Source organism: Dermacentor andersoni, chromosome 1, assembly GCF_023375885.2.
Source record: "Dermacentor andersoni chromosome 1, qqDerAnde1_hic_scaffold, whole genome shotgun sequence".
NCBI classification, from domain to species: Eukaryota; Metazoa; Arthropoda; class Arachnida; order Ixodida; family Ixodidae; genus Dermacentor; species Dermacentor andersoni.
Genome location: NC_092814.1, coordinates 24,362,942 through 24,375,473, shown reverse-complemented (window position 1 = coordinate 24,375,473; position 12,532 = coordinate 24,362,942). Strand labels below are relative to the sequence as shown.

Below are 12,532 nucleotides of genomic sequence, written 5' to 3'. Positions count from 1 at the left end.
AAGAAAAACGCAAAAGCTAGTGACTGCTGGTTTTGAATTTTTGAGTTCGGTCGTCAATTTTTTATTAAAAATTGGCAAAAATAGAAAAATTTCATAAAACAAAACTATCATGTTTACAACTCTAAGTGGGCAATGAAAAATGATATCACAATTCTGTGAATTGCATGTAATAGTACATCTAAAGCGGACAAAATTGATTGTGGACAAATGGAAGTAGGTCTTACTATCACTTGGTGGGCCTTACTACCTTATGTGTATTGTGGCTTGTCACTGTGTGACAGGAAAACATTAGATTGAACTTCTTTCAAGGACTTGCACTGCCACAAACATTTGTTTTTATTCTGCAGGACTGGGCAAAAGCATGAATCTATCCTTGCTTCTTGTTTGTGTGCACTGATTTTCCTTTTTTCCCCAGTACAGAAACATATTTAGTCTTTCATGAGAATAATGGATGCTTTACGTATTGGATATCATTATTTTGTTTTTCTGGGAATCTTGTCGTGTGTGGCATGCATTTTCGCAGATTTTAGGGTTATGTGCTTAGCATAGAGAGTGGTAATTATTAAAACAACGAAAATGCATTTGCCACACAACAGTGTAGGGAATGTGTTCTGTCATTTTGCTAGAAAAAATTGCATGTTCACCTCCTGGATTTCCTCTTAAGAGGAAGCTTTAGCTCGGGTGCTCCTATCTAAATACATGTAGAAGGAGAATTCGTTTTTCTCGGCAACCACTGCACCAAATTTGACGGGGTTTGCTGCATTTAAAAGAAAAACTTAAAATCTAGTGACTGTTGGTTCCGAATTTTCGATTTAGGTTGTAATTTTTTTATAAAAAATTGGCGAAAATCGCAAATTTTCAGAAAACGAAACTATAAAGTTTACAACTCCGTAACCCAGCAAGAAAAAATGATATCGCAATTCTGTGAATTGTATCTGATAGCACATCTAAAGCGGACAAAATTGGTATGTTACACATGAACCTCAAAAAATATGTCAATGTGTTATTACAACTTTTGCAAAACCCTCGTAACTAACGTAACAAATTCACACAACATGTAAAATGACATATCAAATTTGTCCGCTTTGAATGGTCTAATGGATGCCGTTTACAGAATCGCGATATCTGTTTTTGATGCAGAGCTATTAGTTTGTAAACATCGTGCTTCTATTTTTTTCGAACTTCTGAATTTTTGAAAATCTTTTTAACAAAATTCAAGCCCTAAATCAAAATTCCGCTTCCAACAGTCACTAGAATTTAACCTTCTCTCTCAAATGCAACAAATTTCATTAAAATCGGTCCAGGGGTTATCTCAGAAAGACGTTTTTGCGTTTTTACATGTATTTGAATAGGCGGCGTCGGAGTTGGGCCCGAGCTAAAGCTTCCTCTTAAGCTGATTCGTCCGACGGGACGGATTGCCTAATCGGTCAGCAGATGTGTGTGATGTGGCTGAGCTGCAATTAATCATGTTGCAAGCAGCTTGTTAGCAGTTTCCTTTTATGCGACGTGGTTCGGCAGCACTGAGCCACTTTATGTTTGTCTGCAGACCAAACCGGTGATTCGGATTCGTTCCATCATGTGAATACAGCTTTAATGGAAGCAAAATGGCTGTAGCTCATGTGTGCAGGGTTGCTTTTTTTAGGCATATCCTCAACTTTACCTATTAGTTACCTACACATCTTGGCTTTGTGACCAGCCTTTCTGGTGTCTTGCTGCCTTTTTTGCAGGTTAGCTTTGTTTTTATTTGCCACCAATTTCAGCTTTTACTCCTTGCTTGCTAATGTATGAGGGCAAATCAGAAAGTCTTGGTGCCTATTTTTTTAAAACCAAATTACGGCTGTAAATACGAACTCAACATATCCATTCCCAGTAGTGGACCTTTCTTGGACTGGCCCGGCCTTATCTGCTGGCAGATCTGCGGCACGGCACTGCTGTCAGTTGTTGAAGATAGCGGTTGTGCTTCACACATCCATGGCGTACGAGCAACAAAGTGTGATCCATTTTCTATGGAGCAAAAGACGAACACCCATCGAAATTCACAGGGAATGCAGCCCATGTATGGGGAAAGGTGTCTCGCTTTGAGAAGTGAGGTGGTGGTGTTGAGTTTGCAAAAGGCTGTGAAGACTTGCATGACAATGAGTGTTCTAGGAGGCCACATGCACAGGCTTTGAAACCAACTCTCGGGCCAACTTGGGTCGCAGAGCATGTGGCAATGTATGCATACATGCCGCTCTTCATCGAACTTCTTTACTGTGAACATGAAACACTGTAGATGTGGGACTTGGTAGGTACCACTGTTCGTAGAAACTCTTTGCCCTCGACTTGCCACTCGGTCTGTCCAATGACCCCTTTTGATGCCATCTTGGGTCACTAAGTATGTGCGTGCCAGTAGGTGTGTGCTACTCTTCAATGACCGTCTTTGGCGACAACTTAGGTAATTAGGTATGTGCCACTGCGAGTGTGCTGCTGCACAATGAGGAAAAGATGCCTTAAATTTCTCCAAGGCTGAGCGAAATTGGACCACTGTTGCAAGGGTTCCTCAAAGACAGCAACTCGATGCACTGGCAACCTGTGCCTGAAATGCACTGGGTATGTGCCGCTTTTCAATGAACACCTTTCACGCCAATACTTTAGCTAGATGCACCATAAATGCATTGGATATATGCCACTCTTCAATGAACCTTTCGCCAACTTGGGTCACTGAGTATGTGCCACTGAGTGTGCAGCAAGTGAGGGAATAATTCTCAGCATTCGCGGGCACTGGAGCCATGCTTCTAGTGTCATGGATCCCTCGTGGACTTCACGGCCATGCCACTAGATGGCGCAGGGCATCCAAAAAGAAGCACAAAAAAGGAGTCCGGTTGCCGCATGACATGTTTTTTGGCATTCGCGCGCATCGGCATTCCATGCATTTCGGAGGCCATGCGCAGGCTTTGTCGTGGCAATGCTAGATGGTGCTGAGTGTTCTTAGGGAAGCACGAAAGAGCAGTGCCGCTATACTGCTTCATACATAACTAATTTTGATAGTAGAAATATGTTGGGTCATTATATTGATTCAGTGCTAACGCATTACCATTGACAGTCATCGTGAGATGGGTTCTGCTGCAATTTTTAATCCTTTCAGCATCACTCGTGTAACAGGATGTTTCCACGTTTCTGTCCTGCACTCTTGCTTTTGAAATTCCTTTTGTCAGATAGGAATATGATGACCACACCAAGAAAGCATTTGCCATTATACGTGTCACTTTTTCATTTCTGCACGACCAAAAATGAACCAGTGTGTTCGTTTTATATCTGAGAAAAAAACCTGGTGCTTGGGGTGCATAACCCCCTAAAATACCTGACACTGAAAGGGTTAAGGATGGTTTTCTGGATAGGAGACAGGTTGCAAAAAATGTATTTCAGATCCTGCCTCTCTAAAAAATTCTTTAGAGCTTGCTTCTGTGGTTCTGTTTACAGAGTGTTGTGAAAATTTTGGTTCTGATTAGTGGAAGCTTTTTCTTTGCATTACCCAAACACGAGATCAATCAATTTAGCGGCTGTTGTTCCATTTGAGTGATTTCCATTTATCAAAATTCTACTGCAATTGATTATACTTGTGAAAACAGTGGCTGGTATCCTTCCAGGTTTTTGCCCATAAGAAGAGCCTCGTCAAAAACCTTCACGATGCCATCCATTGATGCTGACCATGGAGCTCGTGTGTATGACCATATCACACAGTCTGAATCGGACAAGAACCTCTACCAAGGCCTTGAGCTTAGCAATGGCTTGAAAGTGCTGCTGATCAGCGATCCGACCACTGACAAGTCTGCTGCTGCACTGAATGTCCAAGTGGGTTAGTGGTGCTTCTTTATGGTCTTATGGTGAACGCTTTTCTCTTTATTGTTAAACTTTACTTTCTTCAAAATCAAGATTTTTTTGCAGCTGCCTGTTGGCCTCAAAATATGTTTTTGATCCCAGTACAAGTGTATGTCTTTCAGCAGAAAAGAATCTCTACCCTGTCATTCTCTGTGTTGGCGCTTATTTGTTATATTGCTGCTAATCAGCCTTTTTCATGAGCGCTTGTGCCCCTGTCCTGATGGAACAGCATGCCACATGAATTCATCAGAACATTAATGTGTAGACATTTCTATCTTGCTCTCGTGGCATCTAGTAATGGGCGGTTGTTTTTGTATGCGAGGTAGTAAAGAGGGGTGTAGGTGCTTGCCGAGAAGTGAGGGGACAATGTGCCGTGACAAAAAAGCATGTGTGCTCAGTTTTTCATCAACTTGAGCACATGCACTGCCTCCTGTGGGGTTCTCTCTGTGAGGCCAGTATGTGCCTTGTGGAACAGGCTTCACTCAAGTACTCTTTACTTCTAGGATAAAATCTGCAGAGCTGTAATAGTGTCAAACTTTTTTTTGCAGGCAACCAAATCTTTTGTATAGTATCACTATCTAGAAGAGCCATGGTGCCCTTTGGGTCACCATGTAATATTGCTGGCTGGTTTACAAAATGGCAGATGTCTGTTAATAATAATAGAGCCTGCACATGAACACTTGGATATGACAAAAAACTCTTCATTCTTTATGTGTTTAAATGGCACAGTGCTGATGAGCATTAAACAACATAATATAATACTGTCCAGCCCACTTATAACACTTCCGTATAGTGTAACAGTCTATCCAGTTGGTTATGACGACCAGGTTTTCATAATTTTACAAATTTGAGAATCTACCCATTGAAGTCAGCTTAGATATAACGACCATTTTTCATTGTATCATACTCTTACAGTGATGGGTTGCTTGCCTAAGATGCTCCAAGTATCATTCAAGCAACTTCATCCTTTGCACATGTGTGTTAGTCGGCGTCTGTTATGTAGCACTGCGTAGCTCACTGGCGTAAACTTGGGCAGTGATGCCATTGGCAGTCACCAAACTGGGTGCAATAAGCTCAAACCTGCAGACAGCTTCACAGTGGTTCTGGTACGAAGCTTTTTGATAGTGCTATGTTCTTTATTTATTCTTTATTTCCACATGACTCACAATGCCAATAAGGCATTATTGTGGGGGCAAGTTGCGGTAAAGCTCATCCGCATTCTTGTACTACACCACATCTGTAGGTAGTGAATTCCAAGTGGCAATGATTAGTTGAAAAAAAAAAATAGAATAGTTAATAAGATCCATCCTGGAAAGATACAACCTAATTTAAGGCTTTACGCAAAGAAAAAAAATGCGGGGCTTCAGAAAGTCTTCTCAGCAGCTTCTCGTATGATTATGAAAAATTTAATAAAACAAATTAAGATGCAATCTGCTCAGTCGTTCAGACTCAAGGATCCAACCAAGTTCTTTCTGCATTGACTTTAAACTTAGAAAGCGGTTGGATATACCCAGGACAAATCTTGCGACAGACTGGATCTTTTCTGATGCATTAATATGCACCTCGCAATATGGATCCTGCACAGGGCAGGCATACTCCAAAATTGGCAAAATATATGTTTAATATGCTGCTTCTTTTATATCAATGCTTACTTGTTCTGAACTTCACTGCAAAGAACCAAGGGCATGCCCGTCACTTTTAACTGTTATGACCAAGAGCCATCCTCCGACAGCATAACACTTAGCTGTTTGACTGTTGGATTGTTTTTAATTTCTTGGTCACTTAACAAGTACTTATGTCTGATTTTGTTAATATTGCTTGCAAAGCTAACAATTAGTACACATTTATTTATGTTCAGGAACATGCTATTAATAGAACATTTTTCTATGCACTTCAGGCTGGTCACCAGCTGAAAAAAATCTTTCTCATCACATACCCATGCATACAAAACACAATGATACGCAAATAATCGTATCTGCGATTTGATACATAACTGATATCTAAATGAAACCAAAAAATAGGAGTGGCCCTAACATGGTTAGCCCTGTGATGCACCAGACTCAACAGCAGCATCATCCGGGTAACTTCCATTCAAAACAATTCTTTGCTTTGTAGACAACAAAAAAATCTTTGATCCAATTTAAAAGTTGTGTTAGATTTCATGTTAGCGAGTTTCTGTAGTAAGAGTAAGTGATCCACTCTGGCATGCACATTTCTGAAATCTAGAAATAGACAACCTATTTGACTTCTGTTATCAAGGCAGTAAACATTTTCATGAAAAAAATTGAAGTAGTTGCATGGTGCAAGAATGCTTTTTCTAAAGTTATGTTGACATTCGGTTAGATACTCAATGGAGTTGAATTGCCCTGCCGTGGGGAAAATAGGTGTCTTTTGTAGGTTACGCCAGTTTTTTTCTGAAGGAACCACTGCATTCAATATTTTATGTAATACATAAAGAAAAAGAATTAATGCACATTTCACGCATAAACGTTTTGATAGCGAGATGTATGTCATAGGAAAGGTACATATTTTCAGAATCAAGATTGTGGGATAAAATTAAAATTTGTAAAGACGTGTGTATCAACAAAGAAATATATGTTTAAAAAATTGAGATATACAAAATGTATTGCTGTCTAATAGCCACTATCTCCTAAAAAATGGAAAGTTTTATTGAACAGGTATTCCACTACAAAAATTTAGCTGCAAGCACTACAGTTGGGCGTGTTGGGCTGTGGCCATCGATGTTTCTGGCTAGTTTATGCCATCGTCACTCTCAGTCAGTCTGATGGAAAGGCAACATCCTCAGACTTGCTGCTGCTCGATCCATCGATAAAATCAGCCGCAGACGCAACGTAATTGAGAGACCTGCGATCTTTCGAAGCGCGCGTGCCGCTCCTGGAGGCAGTCATTTTGCTTTCTACTTTGACGGTCGTGAAACTTCGGAGCGCATTCAACAATTACCACCTTGTGTCAAGAAATTGAACTGCTTGGAAAACAAAAACATATGTAGTTCCCCTCTTTACGTCCCATGGCGCAGTGCATCCGTGAGCGGCACAGAAGGTCTTGAAAGTGGCGCTTCAAACCATCGATAGTGGGCTAACGATGCCCAATGGGCGTGGTAGGGAAATAGTTGAATGATGAAATGAAGCCGAATGCAAAATATCCTCAAGTAGCTTGCAATATATAGGAGTGAATGAAATACCTAGGTCTATAATTTGAGACACCACTGTTGGAACCACTCTTAAATATGGGTTCAAGATTAGCTACTTTTCATTCATCAAGAAGTTTACTGTCTAGGTGTGATTTGTTATAGTAACTTAGATAGGAATGCTTCACTACTGTGCGAGCACATTTTTAATGTCCTCGGGGTAATCCTATCAGGTCCTGTCGCCTTTGAGTGGCCTATAAAGTTTGATAGTTGCGTTATGCCGTCAACTGATGATATAAACTCATCCATAGCGGGGTATTGTCCACAACAGGGCTTTAGAGTAGATTCCATGGGATGAAATGCGAATTTACAAATTAACAGTATTGCTTTGGCTGTGCTCTCAATAAGTTCCTTCGTGAATTCAATAAGGTCACAGTATTGCCGGAAAGGTGAATCATTGATTGTGATAGCTAACTAGTAGACAGGTATATTGTTAAGAACGGCCAGCTGCAGTGCAAGTTTGCCACCCCGTTGCGACTGTGGAGGCAACATCCCGGGAGCATCGCTGCCAACCTCTAGCCCCGGCGTGACTAAATCGACTTTGTGTCGGGGAACAATACGCGCATTCCCCACTCTCCATCGCTTCAGCTAGGATGCGTTTGATGAAGCAGGCTTTGTGCTGAAACCGCCGCCAACCTCTAGCCTCATCGCCGTTGTGATGGAATGAGTTCGGCGGGTCAACTATTGTTACCAAACTCCCCAACGCGGACCTGATCTGCTACGGGTGCGCGAGTTGCCGCGGGAACGCCGTTTTGCACTCCTTCCCATGCACCGACCAAGACGCAAGACAACACGCTACCCGGAACGGCTCCCGAGTTCTATGAAGCCCCTGTGACGTCGGCTCTGGACCATCGCCCCTGTGTGTGTGCGTGTGTGTGTGTAAACCGTGCCGCGGAGAGGCGGCTAGTTTGCGATGACTAAACGAACGTTCGCATCACCTTGTATCGGGAGAGGACCGAGTGTTTAAAAACCGCTGTTGTGCGGCTGCTCAGGACATGTCATGCAAGCAGTCATGTTAGACTGATGTACTTTCTCAAACAGTCATGTTAGACTGATATAAATACTGTAAATAAACCCATATTCCTCGTTCTCGATGAGAAGCAGTCCTTCCCTTCATCAACGTCCTCAGCGTGGATAAGTTGGACGACGGCATGGGCCAGCTGCCTTCTAATTCATGCTCGACTCCAATCTTGACAACGGATCACGAGCGATGGGATTGAGCCCCCAATCCTGACAATATGAAGTAAGGATAGTAGTTTTAGTGGCCCTAGAAACTTGTAAACATTCACTTACTATTAACAAGCATGGTGTCACGCACGCACAAGCAAACATGAACACATCTCCCTTGATGACTATGCACACTCGCTGTCAAATCGCTGGAGCGAGAAAGCACGGCAGCAGCAGCGAGCTAATTGATCTTCATGCTGCCTTTCATTCCAATGCGAACAAAGTGGCGTGAACTCAGCGCACACGAAGCTATCAGCACTCGGCACACTCTGTTCCTATTGCAGATGGCTTTCAAGATGGGGCCCATCCCTGACGTAGAACCACCTACCCCCGGTGCCTTCGCACGATGGAAGATGACGCACTACCTCCCCGCTTTCCTCTCTTGCACGTGCGTGCGAGGTAGAGATCAGCTGTGATCAGTGACTCCTTGAGCGTTGTGCGAATGCTAGGTACATCATCAAACACTTATCATCATACTTTATCAAATGCTTTACTAAAGTCCAAGAAGACAGTCAGTGCAGGATGAGTGATCCAGGATGTGATGCAGTTGATGAGTGAACAATGCTAGTTGTGTTCTGCAGGAATATGATATTCAGAAACCATGCTGTAAGTTAGTAAAATATGAGTTAGATTCTAGAAAGCTAGCCAGATTCATCAAGACTACATGCTCTAATAATTTACAGCAACTACTTGTAAGGGATATGGGTCGATAATTAAGAGGTGACTTTCTGGGTCCAGATTTATAGATTGGAACCACCTTCCCAATTTTCCATTCTTTTGGAAGTTCACATGAGTTAAGGGATTGTCGGAAAATTTTTGTTGGTATCATGGAACTAAAGAGGCTAGTGCTTTTAAGGAATTTACTGTTAATACAGTCATAGCCAGTTGACCAATGATAGGGTAAACTATCTATTAACTTGTTAATCCCATGTACCTCAACGATCACAGGATGCATTGGTAAGTATTCGTATTGGTATGCGGTAGGAAATTCAACATTACCCTTTTTCGAAAATTGACTTGTAAATGAATCGTTAAAAATGGTTGTGCATATGTTCTCGGAAACAGCATTTCCAGATGAATTTTCTAACAAAATAGCATTGTTAGTTGTTAGGTTTACTATTTGCCAAAACTATTTAAGACTTGTGTTTAGTATTTCAGGTAGTGTACTAGATAATTAGCTGTCTTTAGCAGTTTTTAGAGCTGCTATACAGATATCTGAAGCGGATTTATAAGTTGCCCACGCGTGGAGCTAAGGGATGATTTCACTAAGTGATAGAAGCACTTTTTTGGTTGGATAAGTGTTTTAGATGACCGGAGTACCATGGCACTTGCGCATTTAAAGTGATTGTGCGGTTAGGGATGCATTTCTCAATTAATCTGTGAACCATACATGCAAAGAAATCCCAGTTAGATTGAACTGCACGATCATCAGAAGTTTTGACAAAATCATGCTAGAAATGAGACAGTTCATAGTTTATTGCTACAAAGTTAGCTTTCTGATAGTCGCGTATGGTTTTTTGGTGTTTGGACTTTTTAGGGAAAGGAACGTTAATTATGCACTTGAGCGAGAGGTGGTCACTAATTCCTGGTAAGTATGTGAAATGAGATGCAAGGTCAGCATGCATCGTATGTACCAAGTCGAGGGTGTTAGCTACATTATTTGAAATCCTTGGCCCGAGTAACTAACTGCGCGGGGGAAAAAATGGAGCATAAATTAAGAAAGTCATCAACCTGTTGCGAGAATGGTGAAAGATGCAATGGCAGGGTATTCCACATTACTGTTTGGAAAGGTAAAACCTCCTAGCAAAAACAAAGGGTGAGAAGGAAAACAAGAATGTACTGTTGATAGTGTCATGCAGTTCATTAATAAATGTGGATGGTGAAGAAGGTCGATAACACCTGCCAAGGATCAATTTAGTGTTACCTAGGGTTAATATAACCCACGTTATTTTTAGAGCACTGTTAACTTGGATAGGTAATGATAGTATGTCTTTTGAAACAGCAAGAAGCGTGCCTCCTCCTTTACGCTCGGTGCAGTCACAGTGGTAAAAAGTAAACTGGTGTGCATCATGAAATATCTCCGAGTTCAGGGCATGTGTGGATAACCAGGTTTCAGTTAAGGCGATTATATTCGCACCGCTTGTATTTATCGCAGATGAAAAAGTGTTACGTTTATTAAGAACACTTCTGGCGTCAGTAAAGAGTACCGATACTTCGGATGATTGTGATTGCGATAATATGCCACTGCCCCTCTGCCTTTCCTAAGGTGTAAACGCGGCACAGTAGTGTCGTGGTGACTTGCTCAGCCTCAAAGCCATGTGCATTCACCTCTTGAACGCGGTCAAAATCAGGGCTGCAGTTAAAAGCATTTGTTATGCATGAACAATCTCTTATAGCACAATCTGAACTGAGGGCAATCTGGTTGGCTCTTAGTAAAATTTATTTGTTTTTTTCGAGAGATACGGGTGCTGGGAGAGAAGTCCTTGCTCACTGATATGTTCTGTTGTTTCAGCTGGCTGCGAAGTAAAAGAATGTTTTGTTTGGCTTTAAAGCTTGTAAATTTAGCTATAATGGGATGGCATTTGGTCGGTGAAAATGGACCGAGGTGGTGCATGCGATCGATCGAGTTGGTGCTGAAGGATTTGAATGCTTTTTTTTTATTGCGGTTGACAATTTACTTAGAACTGAGGTGAAACAGCGCGAAAAGGATGAGGACACAAGGAAACAAATACCACAGACAAGCGCTGTTTTGCGGTTCCCTGGTCTTCATTTATGGCCAAGATAACTTCTTCCGAGCTTCTTACCAGGAAAGGGTCATTTATCTGCAACATCTTGAGATGGCCTTGCAGAACTTTTCCTACATGACATTACCATGACGTCTTCTCGGACACAATAACCCTGAAAGGGTATTCAGGCTTGTGTGTCTTGCAAGTGAAGAAAACATCAAGGAACTCTGTCTCCGCTTTGTTCACAAGCTGCCGTAACGACTCTAGGTGCAAGTCTTTGAGTAGCTTCAGGGCGGCCTTCTTCTGCTTTTTCGGGTCGAAGGGAACAGCTTTGAAATTCTTAATAATAGCTTGCTTGGATTTCTGGTTCATAAGGTTTTTAGGCAGAACAACAAAACCGCCTTCTTTATCTGCCTGTAGTACTTTCTTTCTTTCTGTTTACTTTCTTTCTTTCTTTCTTACTTTACTTTCTGTTTTGCTCCAGGTTTCTTTAGCGTTGGCAAGACTATGAAAGATTAAGTTATCAGGCCTCAATTTATTTTCAACTTCATCAAGGCGTGCTTGGAAGGAATTGCTGCGGTCTGTTAGACAGCCTATACGTTGTGCATTTCTGTTAATTCTTTGCCAAGATGATCGAAGTTGTGTGATTTTTCTTCAAGTTTGAATAGCCTTTGTTTGTATACTGGAGATCTTTGTTTCTATGTTCTTTTGCCCATTTCTTTTAGCCTTCACGTCAGCACCTAGCTCATTTTCTGCTTTCGAAATTTGGAGGGAACAAGCATGTACATCTTTTAGTAATTGAAAGACTACTTTCATCTGTTCAGCTGGGTTTCCTGGTAAAGTTTCTATGTCAATTAAGTTCTCTGAACACGTGCTAGGGCTGGGGTTAGTTTCAACATCACCGCATTGTAAAAGCAATAAAGTTATAGAACAACAATCAGATACTATATTGCACAACACTTATGGGCACGGAAACAGCATGAAGTGTGGGTCATCACACCTTTTAGCGTAAAGAGTAGGCTTAATACACACCAGCATGGTAAAAAGTCGGTGATTAAGATTCTTTGCCACATGCACTCTTTCCTTGCCTACTGAAAGGCAAGTCGATGTGCCAGTTGCTTAAATACACATGGACTGTTGGCGATGTCGATGCAGCCGGAAGCCCGAAGACGAGCCTCGCTGTTACAGCCATGCTGTAGAAATGTTCTTAATCACGCCAGTAGTCAAAGGTTTGCATTGGCGATAACGTCATGGGAATCCGTGTACAGTTGATGACCAGGCGATCAGGAGCATTAGCAAATTCTCCATGGTAAAAAGTCTGTGATTAGATTCTTTGCAACGTACACTGTTTCCGTGCCCACTGATCTGGATAATATAGATGACTGGTGTGCGAAGTGGCTAATGGAATTAAATATTAAGAAGTGCAAAATAATCTATCGTGATCTAATTCTGCTCCTCGCACCTACCATTTGAACAACGTTCCCTTAGGTTTCGTTGTGTCGTATAAATATCT

At 41.6% G+C, this 12,532-nt stretch overlaps 1 protein-coding gene across 2 annotated transcripts in view; it reads left to right on the top strand.

The window, feature by feature from the left end:
- Ide (Insulin degrading metalloproteinase) overlaps positions 1-12,532 on the top strand; it is a 267,382-nt gene that overhangs the window by 6,963 nt on the left and 247,887 nt on the right. For both annotated transcript variants that reach the window (XM_050192991.3, XM_055061253.2), the window contains exon 2: positions 3,627-3,835. In XM_050192991.3, coding sequence (XP_050048948.1) covers positions 3,627-3,835 — 209 coding nt within the window. The remainder of the gene's footprint in view (positions 1-3,626; positions 3,836-12,532) is intronic.